Raw genomic sequence first — 17,165 nt, 5'->3', positions numbered from 1 at the left:
TTAAGCTTCAAAGGGACATCAAGGGAATCTGTAGCAAATGTACATTTACATAACATTTTGTTCATTTAGTTTTATCCAAAGCAACATACAAATAGATCAAAACGTAGGACACGGGATAAAGGATCAGACATACATAAAGCAAAAGGCCGTAGGCTGTAAAATGCCCAAAACCAATATGGAGAAATCGCTATAGTAGAATTCAGCATAAACAACCCTGTCAGAATGTGAGAGTAGGTATGTGGACGCTACAGGAATGCTGAGAGGGGAAAATTCCATTTTGGTGATTTCTGTATCCAATACAGCATTAGGGCTTTCCAAACACCCCTGTAGATGGGAATGTCGGCCGAGCGATTCACACCATTGTGTTGTCTATTCGGACGGATTGTTTAGTCAAAGCGGGTCAACTTTGTGAGAACAGTTCAAAAGAAGAAGGTGAACAACATAGGTGACTCATAATCACCGGTAATCACATTGCCTTAGACGGGCTACGGAGTCACAACATAAACAGGTGGTGAGCATGTCAACACAAACCCCGGGATTAGACAAATTTAGAAGCGTTTTCGTAGTAGTGCTATCTGAATAACGGGTTGGTTCTTTAATAGAAGATTGTAAATTGTGGAACCTTTTGTTGTATGAAATGGTTCTACCTGGAACCCATCATGAGTGAGAGGTTTCCAACACTTGAACTAAAACGTGAAAGCCAATATGTGGTTTTATAGCCTACTTTTTCTCTTGTTGTTGAAGGTCACAAACGAAGTAAACGAATAGCTTAAATAAACTGGGCTTTACAGAGGTATACCTACGATTGTTTACATTTTGATTATGTATATTTATTTAAATCAATCTGATTTTTGTATAGTCTATAAGGCTGGTCAGGTCTACATCGGGAATTCAATGTTGTGAATGACTACTTCAGTCCCGTGGCCCGCTAGCACGTGACAGTAAAGCCCTGTGACAACTACACTTGAAAATCAATAAGCAACGGAAAGTTGCGTTGATGTCAGATTAAGAATTTAATCAGCTAATCAGGTTTGCTCGCACGTTCCCTTCCCTCTGGGCTGTCCTGGTCTATATATAAGACACAGCTGTCTCCCGGAATGCCTTTTGAATGTTTCGGACCTGCACGTGAACCGTGCGTGGGCTCTGTGACACCTCTCTGTCAAATGTAGACTCACATATGTTTGGAGGGCATCCAGACGGGAGGGGTACCACCACACACACATATGTAACAATAATACATAACTCAGACAGAGAACTGTCAAGGTTGAAGTGAGTGTGCCATTTTGTAGCCACCTGTGTACTGTGTTGTCTGCGCGCTGATATTGAAATGTTTCCATAGGATGTGATTAATGCTAGATTACCGAGAAACTATTTCAAGAACCTAAGCTTTAATCAAGTTCAAGGAAAGTTATAATGGTTTACAGAAGAGAATAATGACGTGAGCCAGTAACAAGCCAGAGGGCAGCAGGAACAACATAACTGAAAATAATAAAAACGTTAAGGATCAGACACCATTGAGTTGTAAACAAAAAGCACATCCACAAACCACAGGCCGGACACTGAAAAAGAACACTCACGCGCTGAAAACAATGTAAGCTAACAACCTAACAATGGTTCCACCTCTATACGTTCACCAATACGCACCACAAAGCAAAATAAATGCAAATACAAAATAAACTAATATAAAAAAACGGAACAAAAAAAACTTCCTCTTCATCTAGGGAAGAAAGAAAGGGGAAAAAATACAACAAAACGAAATACATCAGCATTTCACTTCAGCTTCGACCAACAAAACAAACAGGCCGGTCAGTCGAGGTTAATGTAGTTGCTCTGGCCAGGGTACGGGTACAGGTGTCTCAGCGGCTTGGAGCACCGGGCACCGTCTCCTATGGCCTTGTGGGCGCATTCATCGCTGTCTGTGTTGCAGGTGCCACAGTGGCAGCTGACTGCCACCGGGTAGGTGAAGAGGGGGTTGGCGTGGGAAGGGCACCCTGGCAGGATCGCTGTCCTGTACTCCACCTTGTTGTACACACAGCCTCTCTGGAGCAGGAATCTAGGACCAGCCAGTTCCTTCATGTTGCTGTCCTGAAAATACAGGTGTTAGCTGTTGTTTCAACCTGTTTAGGTTGGTTTTAGGGACGGTACTATAGGGTGTGCGAAGCCCTCTGTGAAATAGCTCGTAAAAAGGGCTGCACGAATACATTTGATTTGATTTAGATGTTTAAGTGACATCACCCTGGTGATTTTCTTGACGGCTCACCGATAAAATATGTCAAGATAATGTGTGTGGTAGAATTATAATAACATGTAAGTACAAGTTCCTGGAAGGGATAACGTTCTGTGTATTCTATTAATTTTCAGTTGTGACAACAGAGCTTAGTTACCTAGTTAGTTCCAACCTAAACAGCACCTCTTCCAGACACTTAAATAAACAGGACAAAGATATAATAAAGTACAACAAATATACGCTATAAATGTGATAGAAAGGTCTATCTACACTTTTCCCACGTCGCTTCGGATAAAAGCGTCTGATAACTGAATAAAATCTCACATGTAGCCTACTGTATATAAACATAGATTCAACCGACATAGCCTGGAGTTAACGTCATCCTCGCTTAAATAAGCTGTCACACCCACGTTTGAAAACAAACCTACGCCCCTGCTTCAAAGTGTCGATCGGACTGAACAGTCACTAACCCTGGAGTAACAGAAGCCCATGCAGATGGTGGTGTTGATGGCCACACAGTAGTCACAGTCCTGTTTCTCCACGTACACGGTGTAGTCGGTGGGGACACAGATGGCAACTGCTGGGCTCATCAGCACACACAGAAGCCCCCAGTAGAAAACTGGACAGTCCATGATGCTGGGAGGAACAGATGATTGTTCTTGTTTCAACAAGTACCTGCATGAAGGGTTGACAGTATGAGGAAGAATTTTGAAAATAAAAAGAAGAGTTCAGTGGATTTTAAAGCTTTGTGTTTTATAGTGGGTTCTCTGAAATGTTAAAATATATTTATTTATTTATTTATTTGAGTCTACACAGGCTTGGTATTTATTTTCATTTAGCAGGCTTCTTTTTTGACCACGAGGAGACACTTACCTGAGAGATGTAAGAGAACGTCAGCTCAGCTTCTGCCTTCCCTGCTTCTGCTGTGTCCGACAGTGCCTGGGGGTCTTATACAGGAGCCGTCGTCCACCTGGTCTCCAGCCGCTCCTTATCTCCCATCTCCAAAGACGGGGAACCAGTAGCCATCAGTCCATTATGAGGATGACATGCATTAATGATGACCACAAAGCAAACGGTACACAGGACCACACCGGAAGGTTGTAAGCCTCTGTCCCTCTTCTCAGACTCCTGTTGAGTGTTGAGGAAGTCTGCAAAGCAAGTCAGTTTCATCACCAAAAACTCTGTTGGAGTGAATGTGACTACAAAGTTGTTCTACAGATAAATAATAATAATACTTTTTATCTATATAGCGCTTTTCAAAGTACTCAAAGTCACTGTACATGGTTAAAATAAACATAAAACAAGTATATCATATAAAATCACAGCATTAATTACACATTAAAAGCAGATCTAAAAAGGTGCGTTTCGACTATTAAAAAGTTGACAGGTAGGTGCAGTCTCTGATGGGTTTGGGGAGTGAGTTCCAAAGGGAGGGAGCGGCGATGGAAACAACTCTGTCACCCCAAGTTTGGTGCTTGGTCCTGAGTGGGGTGGACAGGAGGTTGGCATCAGAGGAACGGAGGGAGCGGGAGGGAGTGTGGTGGTGAAGCAGGTCGGTGAGGTAGCGGGGGGCCTGGTTGTGAAGGGCTTTGTGAGTGAGAAGAAGGACTTTAAAGTGAATGCGTTGTGGGACCAGGAGCCAGTGGAGGTTCTAGAGGACAGGGGAGATGTGATGTCGATGCAGTTTGCACAGGTTCCACAGGATGGCAGAACAGACAAAGAGCTTTTTTTCCGTTCTCTAAAAAAAACTCAGGAACACACAAATGTAAGTCCCAGGTGAGGTTAGCGGCCCACTCCTTACAGTACAAGACAATCTTTTCAACTGTTCGGTTGAGCGTTATACAGATGTTTAGTTGATTAGTAGTTTGCATTTGGAGGACAGAGAATAGGCCACGGTTACACATTGTCATGATTTATTTGTTTATGTGTTTATTTAGAAGGATCGCCATTAGCTCTACCCTAAGACAGAGCTACTTTTAGTGGGGTCCACATATAAAACTTACATACAGATATAAAAAATTTAAAACATACAATACGATATGAATATCTAACATTTAAAACATACATCATGTACTTACATTACATGATGGCCCACTGATGAGGCAGAAACATTTAATGAGTCAGAAATGTAAATAACATTGTCACAGTACAGGATGCTACTGTCCTGTCAAATCAGGAAATTTTCCCATTACCAAAAGTTCAGGAGCTCAGTTGAACTTAGAAGAGGATAATCACTGCAGCTGTTTGTAGGGCCCTTAACCATCTACCATTTAAACATAAACTTATACCAAGTGTCTTATCTACTTGTGTTTGCTTTTGAGGTAAATGATTGATGAGGATTATCCATGTTTTGTATTGCTTTGAAAGTCTCTAACTAAAGAATGTTTTGCTGTTGAAAACATGTTGTGTTTGTCTTTTCATCATTTTGTCTCAGCATTGGATTTATGAATGAAGACGTCTTTAATATTTGATTATTTTGGTTGTATTGTATTATTTCATATGGATATATTCAAAGTGTTTATCGGATTATTTTATATGGATTGTTTTTGAAGTGTAAAATGTTTTTAAAGAAAAAACTGAATTCTTGTTTTATTGTATCTTTTAAAATGACGCCACAGAAAGAACAACTCTGCATCATCCATTCCTTACCCTCCCTGGGAGACCTATCAACCTGGTGCCTTATCTTGAGTCTAAAAATACTGGAAATTCTAAATGAAGAGAAATCATGACCTTGACGCTTAACATAGCCTCTCATCACAAATGAGATAGTTTGAGCACACAAAATGTCATACTAAAGCATTAGTCAATGATGATTAACATCTGGTCTGGTATAGAAAGTGTTCTTGCAAGCAAGTTTCCTCTCAGTTTTATCAGGAGTTGCCTTGGTATCTTCTGCCCTTGAGAGATTATTAACTAAAACGTCTTTATGGAGGGTAGATACCTTCAGTGTTAAGGCTCTTAAACTGTAGAAGCCCTAGGAGTAGCCTTACTGGGCCACAAACAAGGACCGCGCTGATCATTCACTAATCTTTAAATGAGTGAAGCCTGCCAAGACAGAAAGCTACTAGAACCAGCAGCTTGATGTTGGGATTCTACGAGGAGTATACAGGATTCATTGACCGCTCTTAAAGAAGGTGAACTTAACTGAAAGCAGTTGTCACCTTCTTGTGTCAACACTCGTAACAAAGTGTTTCTAGTATACTAGTACATTTTCTACAATTGACTTTGAACAACAAGTATTGAAACTTTTTGGGTGTTTTTTTTAAATATTCCCAGGTGTTTCTGAGACGTTAATTCAAACCCTGGAAATCTTTAATAACTACAAAGTCTGTCAAATTAAACAGGTACTGAGGACTGCATTTAGATATTCAGCCGAAGTTTAGGTGAATTTAGGTGTGATCATTCTTGGCTCCTGGAAGAATTGTTTTTGGTTTCCATTGGACTTTGAGGAAGCAGTGAGTGTTTACAGCCTTGAGGTAAGTTACATAGTAAAGCAAGGTGAGCAACGTAGATGACACAGTAGTTACTTTTTGGAAGCTCTCTGCTGGACTGATTAACCATGACGGGTACCGGCGGACCTGTGGCGTCCTTCTCCGTGTGGGACTATGTGGTGTTTGCTGGGACGGTCCTCGGAGCCGCCGGCATCGGCCTTTTCCAGGCCATCCGAGGACGTAAGAACACGAGCAGCGATGAGTTCCTACTCGGAGGTCGGCAGATGTCGGCCGTGCCGGTGGCCATGTCGCTCACCGCTAGCTTCATGTCCGGCATCACTGTGATCGGAACTCCAGCCGAAGCCTACCTGTACGGAGCGGCCTTCTGGATCTTCGGCTTCTCGTACGCCATCATGTCCGTCATCACGGCCGAGATCTTCGTCCCTCTCTTCTACCGTCTGGGCATCACCAGCACCTACGAGGTGAGAGAACCTGGGCAGGGTGGGTACTGTAGAGAGAACCTGGACAGGGTGGGTACTGTAGAGAGAACCTGGACAAGGTGGGTACTGTAGAGAGAACCTGGATAGGTGTAGAGAGAACCTGGACAGGGTGGGTACTGTAGAGAGAACCTGGACAGGGTGGGTACTGTAGAGAGAACCTGGACAGGTGTAGAGAGAACCTGGACAGGGTGGGTACTGTAGAGAGAACCTGGACAGGGTGGGTACTGTAGAGAGAACCTGGACAGGGTGGGTACTGTAGAGAGAACCTAGACAGGGTGGGTACTGTAGCCAGTGACACATTGAGGATCCACTTATAGGTAAAATATGCTTGTGCAGTGGAATACTGCTGGCGCGCAGTGGGGTTCTGCTTGCTGTGTTATCCCAAAAGGAGATCCTTGGAAGAACCTTTTATCTATCTAGGACAGCGATTCCCAACCTGAGCCGCAAGGGTAATGCAGGTGGGCTGTAAAACCAATGAAAACAAATCATTAATCAATATCAAAATATTTATCTATACTGTATATTAGGAATAAAATTAATAAAAAAAATTAAACAAAATTCATCATGACCGGAACGCAAATAGTTACGTTTGGCGCGCTGACGGAAGCCCAACTGACATTTCCGCATGAACTTGCATACGCCCACAATGCACGCATCACTTCCACAAATTGCACAATCCAGGTCAACAACTTCCGGTAGCTAGCAGTTATGTAAATTTTCACACAAAATACGGTTTTTAACAATTCAGCTAGCTAACAACCAAAGCAGAGTTCGTTTTTTTCCATGCAGCTGTTTGTGTTCTGAGAGAATATGAATCAGACCTATTTTTTAATGGTTAGGAATAGGTTGCTAGGAAACTGTCAAGAGGACCTGTTTACTTTTTACAAATGTCAAAAAACACAGAACACAGAAACTTGAAACTAAAATCTTCCCTTTTCTCCCTAGTATCTGGAGATGCGCTACAACAAGTTGATTCGTGTGGTCGGGACATCCATGTATATCATACAAACGGTAACTACAGAAGGCTTTCAACAACATGACGAACATACAATTCTTCCATATCAACACACACCTCATCAAAATCTGTTCTCGATCTTTCTGAGTGCATCGCTGGATGCGTAAAACATGAACTTGTCGTAGGAACATGTAGTCTTTGTTATGATGTGTTATCGTTTAACTTGCTATGTGTGTAGATGAGTGTGTACATGTGTGTCTGAGTTCAATCAGCTAATGGATTATGTTGGATGTTCCAGGCTCTGTACACCGGCATGGTCATCTATGCACCAGCTCTGGCCCTCAATCAAAGTAAGTGATGTGCAAAAGAGTTACTCTCAGGGCGCGTGGTGTTTTCCTCAGGCTGGGGAGCACTTCCCAGTGCCTCATCATCTCTGGACCGCTACAGCTAGTAGGCTAGTTTAATATTTTTGTAAAATATCGGCTCATTTAAGATAGAGCTTCAGTGACGACACCAGCGCCTTTCTGCAAAGCTCAGAGATTTTCTATTTGCGTCCGCACAAAAAATCTGAAGCACGTTTTCTCTTTAGGCGTTCGCACACTCTTTTTCCTCAATCAGAAAATAAAAAAAACGCAGTATGGCGCTCTGAAAAAATGCTGACTGGACACTTGAGCCTCGTGGTATCTCTTAACCAGACAGTTTTGTAAACATGTAGGAAAGGAGATAAGATCTCACACGCCGAGTGCATAATTTTATCATTGCTACGTTTGCAAATGTTATGCTGCCTTTAAATGTTATCTATCAGAGATGGTTGTCTGGTGATGGCTAACTCCTTATAGTTGTGAGTGGAAGTGCGTGGACACCTGGATCAAGCCGTGTGTTGTGTTTTTCAGTCACAGGGCTGAACCTGTGGGGTGTGTTAGTGGCCACAGGAGTGGTGTGCATCATCTACTGCACCTTGGTCAGTATGTCATCCATTATCTCTCTCCCACTCTGCACAGGGTTGACCAATAAACATCGGATGTGCTGTATATAGGTGTATATGTGTATTTATGTGTGTCATGGAATGGGGCCCCCTCCTTGAGTCACCACCTTACCGCGGTGGAGGGGTTTGCGTGTCCTAGTGATCCTGGAAGCTATGTTGTCGGGGGCTTCATGCCCCTGGTAGGGTCACCCAAGGCAAACAGGTTCCAGGTGAAAGACCAGACAAAGCGTGGCTCAAAAAACCAACCATGAAGAAATACAACAATGGTTCTCAGTTGCCCCTGCCCGGAAGCGGGTCACCGGGGCCCCCCCCTGGAGCCAGGCCCGGGGGTGGGGCTCGATGGCGAGCGCCTGGTGGCCGGGCCTTTTCCCATGGGGCCCGGTCGGGCACAGCCCGAAGAGACAACGTGGGACCCTCTTCCAGTGGGCTCACCATCCGCAGGAGGGGTCATGGGGGTCGGGTGCAGTGTGAGACGGGCGGCGGCCGAAGGCGGGGGCCTTGGCGGTCCGATCCTCGGCTGCAAAAGTTAGCTTTAGGGACGTGGAACGTCACCTCGCTGGCGGGAAAGGAGCCTGAGCTGGTGCGCGAGGTAGAGAGTTTCCGGCTAGATATAGTCGGCCTCGCCTCGACGCACAGCGTGGGCTCCGGAACCAGTCTCCTTGAGAGGGGCTGGACTCTCTTCCACTCTGGAGTTGCCCTTGGTGAGAGGCGTCGAGCTGGGGTGGGAATACTGGTTTCCCCTCGGTTCGGCGCCTGTACATTGGGGTTCACCCCGGTGGACGAGAGGGTAGCCTCCCTCCGCCTTCGGGTGGGGGGACGGGTCCTCACTGTCGTTTGTGCTTATGCACCAAACGGCAGCTCAGAGTACCCACCCTTTTTGGAGTCTCTGGGGGGGGTGCTGGAAAGCGCTCCTCCTGGGGATTCCCTCGTCCTCCTGGGGGACTTCAATGCTCATGTGGGCAATGACAGTGAGACCTGGAGGGGCGTGATTGGGAGGAACGGCCCCCCCGATCTGAACCCGAGTGGTGTTTTGTTGTTGGACTTCTGTGCTAGACACGGTTTGTCCATAACGAACACCATGTTCAAGCATAAGGGTGTCCATATGTGCACCTGGCACCAGGACACCCGAGGTCTCAGTTCGATGATCGACTTTGTAGTCGTGTCATCGGACTTGGGGCCGCATGTCTTGGACACTCGGGTGAGGAGAGGGGCGGAGCTGTCAACTGATCACCACCTGGTGGTGAGTTGGCTTCGATGGTGGGGGAGGACGCCGGTCAGGCCTGGCAGGCCCAAACGTAATGTGAGGGTCTGCTGGGAACGTCTGGCGGAACCCTCTGTCAGAAGGAGCTTCAACTCCCACCTCCGGGAGAGCTTCGATCATGTCTCGGGGGGGGCCGGGGACATTGAGTCCGAATGGGCCATGTTCCGGGCCTCCATTGTTGAAGCGGCTGACCGGAGCTGCGGCCGCAGGGCGGTCGGTGCATGTCGCGGCGGTAACCCTCGGACCCGGTGGTGGACTCCGGAGGTGAGGGATGCCGTCAAGCTGAAGAAGGAGGCCTATCGGACTTTATTGGCTGGTAGGACTCCAGAGGCAGCTGATGTGTACCGGCAGGCCAAGCGGAACGCGGCTTTGGCGGTCGCGGAGGCAAAAACCCGGGCATGGGAGGAGTTCGGCGAGGCCATGGAGAATGACTTCCGAACGGCTTCAAAAAGGTTCTGGACCACCATCCGGCGGCTCAGGAGGGGGAAGCAGTGCTCTGTCAACACTGTATACGGTGGGGATGGTGCGCTGCTGACCTCGACGGGGGACGTCCTGGATCGGTGGAAGGAATACTTCGAAGACCTCCTTAATTCCACCAACACGCTTTCCGACGTGGAGGCAGAGTCTGGGGACATCGGGGGGGGCCCTTCTATCTCTGGGGCTGAGGTCGCCGAGGTGGTTGAAAAGCTCCGCGGTGGCAGGGCCCCTGGGGTGGATGAGGTCCGCCCGGAGTTCCTTAAGGCTCTGGATGTTGTAGGGCTGTCTTGGTTGACACGACTCTGCAACATCGCGTGGACATCGGGGACAGTGCCTCTGGACTGGCAGACCGGGGTGGTGGTTCCCCTCTTTAAAAAGGGGGACCGGAGGGTGTGCTCCAACTTTAGGGGGATCACACTCCTCAGCCTCCCTGGGAAAGTCTATTCAGGGGTCCTGGAGAGGAGGGTCCGTCGGATTGTCGAACCTCGGATTCAGGAGGAGCAATGTGGTTTTCGTCCTGGCCGTGGAACAGTGGACCAGCTTTATACCCTCCGCGGAGTCCTGGAGGGTACATGGGAGTTCGCCCAACCAGTCTACACATGTTTTGTGGATTTGGAAAAGGCGTTCGACCGTGTCCCTCGGGGGCTCATGTGGGGGGTGCTCCGAGAGTACGGGGTACCGGATTTCCTGATCGGGGCTGTCCGGTCCCTGTACGACCGGTGCCAGAGTTTGGTCCGCATTGCCGGTAGTAAGTCGAACTTGTTTCCGGTGAGGGTTGGACTCCGCCAGGGCTGCCCTATGTCACCGATTCTGTTCATTACCTATATGGACAGAATTTCTAGGCGCAGCCAGGGTGTTGAGGGGGTCCGGTTTGGTGACCTCAGGATCGGGTCGCTGCTTTTTGCGGATGATGTGGTCCTGTTGGCTTCATCGGGCCGTGACCTTCAGCTCTCACTGGAGCGGTTCGCAACCGAATGTGAAGCGGCTGGGATGCGAATCAGCACCTCCAAATCTGAGGCCATGGTAATCGACCGGAAAAGGGTGGAGTGCCATCTCCGGGTCGGGGAGGAGATCCTGAACCAAGCGGAGGAGTTCAAGTATCTCGGGGTCTTGTTCACGAGTGAGGGAAGAATGGAGCGCGAGGTCGACAGGCGGATCGGTGCGGCGTCCGCAGTGATGCGGGCTCTGCATCGGTCCGTCGTGGTGAAGAAGGAGCTGAGTCGAAAGGCGAAGCTCTCTATTTACCAGTCGATCTACGTTCCTACCCTCACCTATGGTCACGAACTATGGGTAGTGACCGAAAGAACGAGATCGCGAATACAAGCGGCCGAAATGAGCTTTCTCCGTAGGGTGTCCGGGCTCTCCCTTAGAGATAGGGTGAGAAGCTCGGTCATCCGGGAGGGGCTCAGAGTAGAACCGCTGCTCCTCCGCGTCGAGAGGAGCCAGCTGAGGTGGCTCGGGCATCTGATTAGGATGCCTCCTGGACGCCTCCCTGGTGAGGTGTTCCGGGCACGTCCCACTGGGAAGAGGCCCCGGGGAAGACCCAGGACACGCTGGAGGGACTATGTCTCTCAGCTGGCCTGGGAACGCCTTGGGGTCCCCCAGGAAGAGCTGGCGGAAGTGGCCGGGGGGAGGGAAGTCTGGGCCTCCCTGCTTAGGTCGCTGCCCCCGCGACCCGATCCCCGGACAAGCGGCAGATGACGACGACGACGACGACGACGACGACGACGACGACGACGACGACGACGGAATGGGGCTGATTGATGGAATATTGGATGATTCTGCATCGCTATTCCGTTCAATACAGATGCTAGCGTCCTGAAACTTTGTCTCTCTCTGACCTACTGTTGGTGTTTGTGTCTGTCTGTGCGGAGGTAAATGTGTGTGTACCTGTGTTTATGTGTATGTGTGTGTGTGTGCGTCTGTGTACATGTGTGTATGTGTCTAGGGAGGTCTGAAGGCAGTGATCTGGACAGACGTGTTCCAGATGGTGATCATGCTGGCTGGCTTCGTGGCCGTCATTGCCAGGGGAGCGGTGATCCAGGGGGGGCTGGGCCGGATCTGGGACGACGCCTCCAAGGGGGGGCGGCTGGACGCTTTCAAGTAAACACACACGTAAACAGACACAAAGGCTCTCTGTCTCTGTCTCTGTCTCTCTCTCTCTCTCTCTCTCTCTCTCTCTCTCTCTCTCTCTCTCTCTCTCTCTAACACACACACACACAGTTTTCTCAGACTTCCTGTGCGCGTTCCGCAGCTTCAACCCCGACCCCCTGACGCGTCACACCTTCTGGACCATCGTGGTGGGCGGCAGCATCATGTGGACCTCCATCTACTCCATCAACCAATCACAGGTGCAGCGCTACATCTCCTGCAAGACCCTGGCACATGCCAAGATGTGAGTACATTCACGTCTCGCATGTGACCCATTCAGCTGCCCCTTCCATCCAGAGTGACCTACAGAGAGATCACGTGATCACAGAGAACACGTAGGAGGTACAGCAGACGATCAACAAGCACAAGTGCATATTTCATACTTTACTACAGTGCAACAATAACTAGGGGTGTAAATGTAATGTAAAATGTAAATCAGAGAAGCACGATCTTCCTGCTGCCCTGTATCCTCTGAAGCTGTCATGTCACCTGAGGACTTTGCTCTGTCTCTTTCTCAGGAGCATCAAAAAGCATTTTAACTGGTAGCGTAGTTTCAATAGCCTCATTCACGCATCGTGTTTTATGTTTTTATATCTGCGTAGAAATGCTTATAAAAGATGGACTAAGTTCCCTGTGTGCCCAGGTCTCTGTACGTGAACATGGTCGGTCTCTGGGTGACGGTGAGCCTGGCGGTGTTCTCTGGTATCACCATGTTCTCCATCTACAAGGACTGTGACCCTCTCAGCAACGGAGATGTGGGGGCTCTGGACCAGGTAGGCCTGCAGGATTAACTTCACTCTCTGCATCCACACTAACTTCTCTAACTACCTTGACATTCACTTCACTAACTACATAGGTGTTAATTCATTGATATTGTATGCGGGTGTCAGATGGCTGAGCGGTTAGGGAGTTGGGCTACTAATCAGAAGGTTGTTGGTTCGATTCCCGGCTGTGCCAAATTGACGTTGTGTCCTTGGGCAAGGCCCTTCACCCTACTTGCCTTGGGGGAATGTCCCTGTACCTACTGTAAGTCGCTCTGGATAAGAGCCTCTGCTAAATGACTAAAATGTATGCATGTGTGTGTGTATGTATATTTGTCTGTGTGTGTGTTTGAAAGCTACTTCCGTATCTGGTAATGGACATTCTGGCTGCCTATCCTGGGGTCCCTGGCTTGTTTGTGGCAGCAGCGTACAGTGGAACCCTGAGGTGAGTAGAGAACTCAAGCCCCTCCACCACAACCAATCACAGCCAACCACCAACCAGAACCAATCAAAACACATCACAACTAGTCCTATGAACCTGCTGATACACCTCTCCGACTCGTTCACAGCCATTGATCAACACACAAGCAAAACTAAACTGAAATTCAAGCACACTTACAAAGTGCATGTACATACATCAACAAAGTTTGTTGACAACCATAAACATTTTAAGTATGCTTCCAATTGAATTTATTTCTGTTTGTCTGCCCCCCAGCACAGTGTCCTCCAGCATCAACGCCCTGGTGGCGGTCACCGTGGAGGACTTTGTGAAGCCGGTGTGGAAAGACCTGACAGAGAAACAGGTGTTGTGGATCAACATGGGTCTGAGTGAGTACCTGCACTGCAGCAAGCCAGACTGACAGACAATACTTTGCGTCATTTGTCATATAAATGATATATACATTTTTTCATATGACATAAGCCACACTTATAAGTATTGCACCTTCCTACCACAGAAAACTCATGTGAGTTGTGTGAACTTAGATGGTGAATACAGACCATTCTTATTCGGATCATCAATATTTATTTTTAAATATCCATGACAGGGTATGGATGCTGTGTTTATTATGTGGCTGTGTTTGTAGTGATGACGTGTTGGTCTAACGGTATCTGATCTCCTTCAGGTGTGTTCTTTGGAGCGGTGTGCATAGGGATGGCTGCTGTAGCGTCTCTGATGGGCAGCATCCTACAGGTCGCTAACCTCTCAACACACTGTGCCACCGTGTGACCATCAGCCTGTTCTGAAGCACTGCTCTCTAGCGCCCCCTGTCTGGTTGTGCATGTGTGTCTGTGCTTGTGGGTATCTGTCTGTTTGTGGGTACGTGTGGGTGTGTCATAGTAATGTGTGTGTGTCTGTGTGTGTCTGTGAGGGGATGTGTCAGTGTCTTAACGTGTGTGAGTTTGTCTTAATGTGTGTGTCTTAACGTGTGTGAGTTTGTCTTAATATGTGTGTGTGGGGGGATATATCTATGTGATTGTCTTAACGTGTGTGTGTGTGTCTTAACGTGTGTGTGTCTTATAGTGTGTGTGTGTGTTCTCAGGCCGCCCTCTCTGTGTTTGGGATGATCAGTGGTCCTCTCCTCGGTCTCTACTTGCTCGGCATGTTCTTCCGTACCACAAACTCCACTGTAAGTCCTGTTCCAGATATGACCGTATGTTCAAACTCCACTGTAAGTCCTGTTCCAGATATGACCGTATGTTCAAACTCCACTGTAAGTCCTGTTCCAGATATGACCGTATGCTCTCCTGCAGAGACTGTGCCCTCCAGCAGCACCCTCCTTCACATATGATCTCTTTAGGTGCTGTTTAAATCTATTGAAATGGCGTAGGTCATATGGGTTAAACAAAATATTCAAAGCTGGGAGAAAAATTGTGACTTATTAGTTGATATTCAATCTGTTAAATACACACCAGTTGTGGCCTGGTTTTTGAAACTCAATGTCGACATGCAAACAATCACAGATGAAGGAAGTGTGTGGTTCTGCTATCTGTGTGACAGGGAGGGCTGACAGGACTGATCTTGGGGCTGGTCATCACTCTGTGGGTGGGCATCGGAGCCCAGATCTACCCCCCCACGCCCGACAAGACCAACCCCCTCCCCCTCAGCACGGCCGGGTGTAACCGCACGGTCCACTTCAACGCCACCACGGTGGCACCCTGGACCAGCGCGGTCACATTCCCCCCCCTGACAGAGTGAGTCAGCTCTGTATGACCTATTACAGCTGGTGATACATGGTGTCTTGTCAGGACCTACAGTAGGTGATACATGGTGTCTAGTCAGGACCTACAGTAGGTGATACATGGTCTTAAATTACTGGCAGATGTTCACACATGTTCAGTCATTTCCACACGGAAGCACACACGCAGACAAACACACTCAAATCCACAAGAGCAAAAGACACTTTCAAAGATTCATGTTCTGATAACATGACAATCCTTTGGTTCTGACTCTGTTTCTGACTGGTCCTGACTGGTCCTGACTGGTCCTGACTGGTCCTGACTCAGTCCTCTTGTTGTGTCAGAGAGCGTCCAGCGCTGGCCGACTCCTGGTACTCCCTGTCCTACCTCTACTTCTGTGTGCTAGGCACTCTCGTCACCATGACGTCTGGTCTGCTGGTGAGCGCTATCACAGGTAAGTCACAGGGAGTCAGATGGCTGAGCGGTGAGGGAGTCGGGCTAGTAATCAGAAGGTTGCCGGATCGATACCCCGCCGTGCCAAATGACGCTGTGTCCTTGGGCAAGGCACTTCACCCTACTTGCCTCGGGGGGAATGTCCCTGTACTTAATGTAAGTCGCTCTGGATAAGAGCGTCTGCTAAATGACTAAATGTAAATGTAATGTAAATGTAAGTCCTCCTTCCTCCTGGCCCCTCCTACTATTACCCTTTGCACCTTTAAAACCTAGAATTGCCTACGGTGTGTCTGTGTGTGTCCAGGTGGCTGTAAGCAAGAGAGGCTCCGCTCCGATCTGTTTGTCAGGAAGAATGATCTGATCTGCTTCAACTGTGGACGACACGCCCAGGTTTGTCTGCTTGTCTGGGTTCAATCTCAGGTTCAGTCTAGGTTCTATTAATGCAGGTTCAATCTAGGTTTTAGTAATGCAGGTTCAGTCTAGGTTTAACAATGCAGGTTCAGTCTAGGTTCTAGTAATGCAGGTTCAGTTTAGGTTCTAATAATGCAGGTTCAGTCTAGGTTCTAGTAATGCAGGTTCAGTCTAGGTTCTATTAATGCAGGTTCAGTCTAAATTTGAATGCAGGTATGTGTAGGTTGCTTATCTGTGAGAGAAAGGTTCACACTGGGTCCCAGCAGTATCACATACTGGGCCTGGTCTAACACCAAATTACATTCACATTAAGATGACTGATCAACCTCTGTATCATTTCATCTTAACTACCACATTCAATCCCCACAGGACTCAGAACCAGAGCTGGTGGAAAAGGATGGATCAGAGCTGAAGAAGGGAACTGACAACCTGGCCTTCACAGTCTCAGCGTTCGACATAACGGACCGAGACATGGAGAAAGTCACCAAGATGTGAAGACGGGGTCAGGATGCTGCGTCCTCTCCAGGTGTTCTGCAGCTCTGGTGCTGAGAGGAGACCTGCCGTGTTTCTCTGAAGCAGGTGGAGACGAGGTTGAGGTGTGTCTTTGTGACTCATCTTTAGAAACTAATCTTTAGCTAAGCTCGGACCTGATTACTCTGAAACGCAGAACACAGACAGACACAGAACACAGACAGACACAGAACACAGACAGACACAGAACACAGACAGACACAGAACACAAACAGACACAGAACACAGACAGACACAGAACACAGACAGACACAGAACACAGACAGACACAGAACACAAACAGACACAGAACACAGACAGACACAGAACACAGACAGACACAACACAGACAGACACAGAACACAGACAGACACAGAACACAGACAGACACAGAACACAAACAGACACAGAACACAGACAGACACAGAACACATACAGACACAGAACACAGACAGACACAGAACACAAACAGACACAGAACACAGACAGACACAGAACACAGACAGACACAACACAGACAGACACAGAACACAGACAGACACAGAACACAGACAGACACAGAACACAAACAGACACAGAACACAGACAGACACAGAACACAGACAGACACAACACAGACAGACACAGAACACAGACAGACACAGAACACAGACAGACACAGAACACAGAAAGACACAGAACACAGACAGACACAGAACACAGACAGACACAGAACACAGACAGACACAGAACACAAACAGACACAGAACACAGACAGACACAGAACACATACAGACACAGAACACAGACAGACACAGAACACAAACAGACACAGAACACAGACAGACACAGAACACAGACAGACACAACACAGACAGACACAGAA

General features: G+C 47.8%; 2 protein-coding genes across 2 annotated transcripts; one reads left to right on the top strand and one right to left on the bottom strand.

Annotated features, from left to right (window-relative positions):
• Positions 1 to 1,380: 1,380 nt before the first annotated feature.
• tshba (thyroid stimulating hormone subunit beta a) lies at positions 1,381 to 3,151 on the bottom strand. The gene is made up of 3 exons (XM_047026609.1): positions 3,101 to 3,151; positions 2,698 to 2,902; positions 1,381 to 2,085 (listed from the first exon to the last, which is right to left on the bottom strand). The coding sequence occupies exons 2-3, from the start codon at positions 2,857 to 2,859 to the stop codon at positions 1,807 to 1,809; spliced, it is 441 nt and encodes a 146-aa protein (XP_046882565.1). The 5' UTR covers positions 2,860 to 2,902; positions 3,101 to 3,151; the 3' UTR covers positions 1,381 to 1,806.
• A 2,424-nt stretch (positions 3,152 to 5,575) lies between these two features.
• slc5a8l (solute carrier family 5 member 8, like) lies at positions 5,576 to 16,524 on the top strand. Its single transcript, XM_047026612.1, has 15 exons — positions 5,576 to 6,140; positions 7,104 to 7,169; positions 7,412 to 7,463; positions 8,007 to 8,074; positions 11,785 to 11,939; positions 12,091 to 12,231; positions 12,631 to 12,760; positions 13,105 to 13,193; positions 13,464 to 13,576; positions 13,873 to 13,940; positions 14,290 to 14,376; positions 14,748 to 14,941; positions 15,271 to 15,380; positions 15,684 to 15,769; positions 16,160 to 16,524. Exons 1-15 carry the CDS (start codon positions 5,787 to 5,789, stop codon positions 16,283 to 16,285), a joined length of 1,839 nt encoding a protein of 612 aa, XP_046882568.1. The 5' UTR covers positions 5,576 to 5,786; the 3' UTR covers positions 16,286 to 16,524.
• Positions 16,525 to 17,165: the final 641 nt, after the last annotated feature.

This window comes from Hypomesus transpacificus, chromosome 9 (genome assembly GCF_021917145.1).
Source record: "Hypomesus transpacificus isolate Combined female chromosome 9, fHypTra1, whole genome shotgun sequence".
Taxonomy (NCBI): Eukaryota; Metazoa; Chordata; class Actinopteri; order Osmeriformes; family Osmeridae; genus Hypomesus; species Hypomesus transpacificus.
This window is presented reverse-complemented; position numbering and strand designations above follow the sequence as displayed.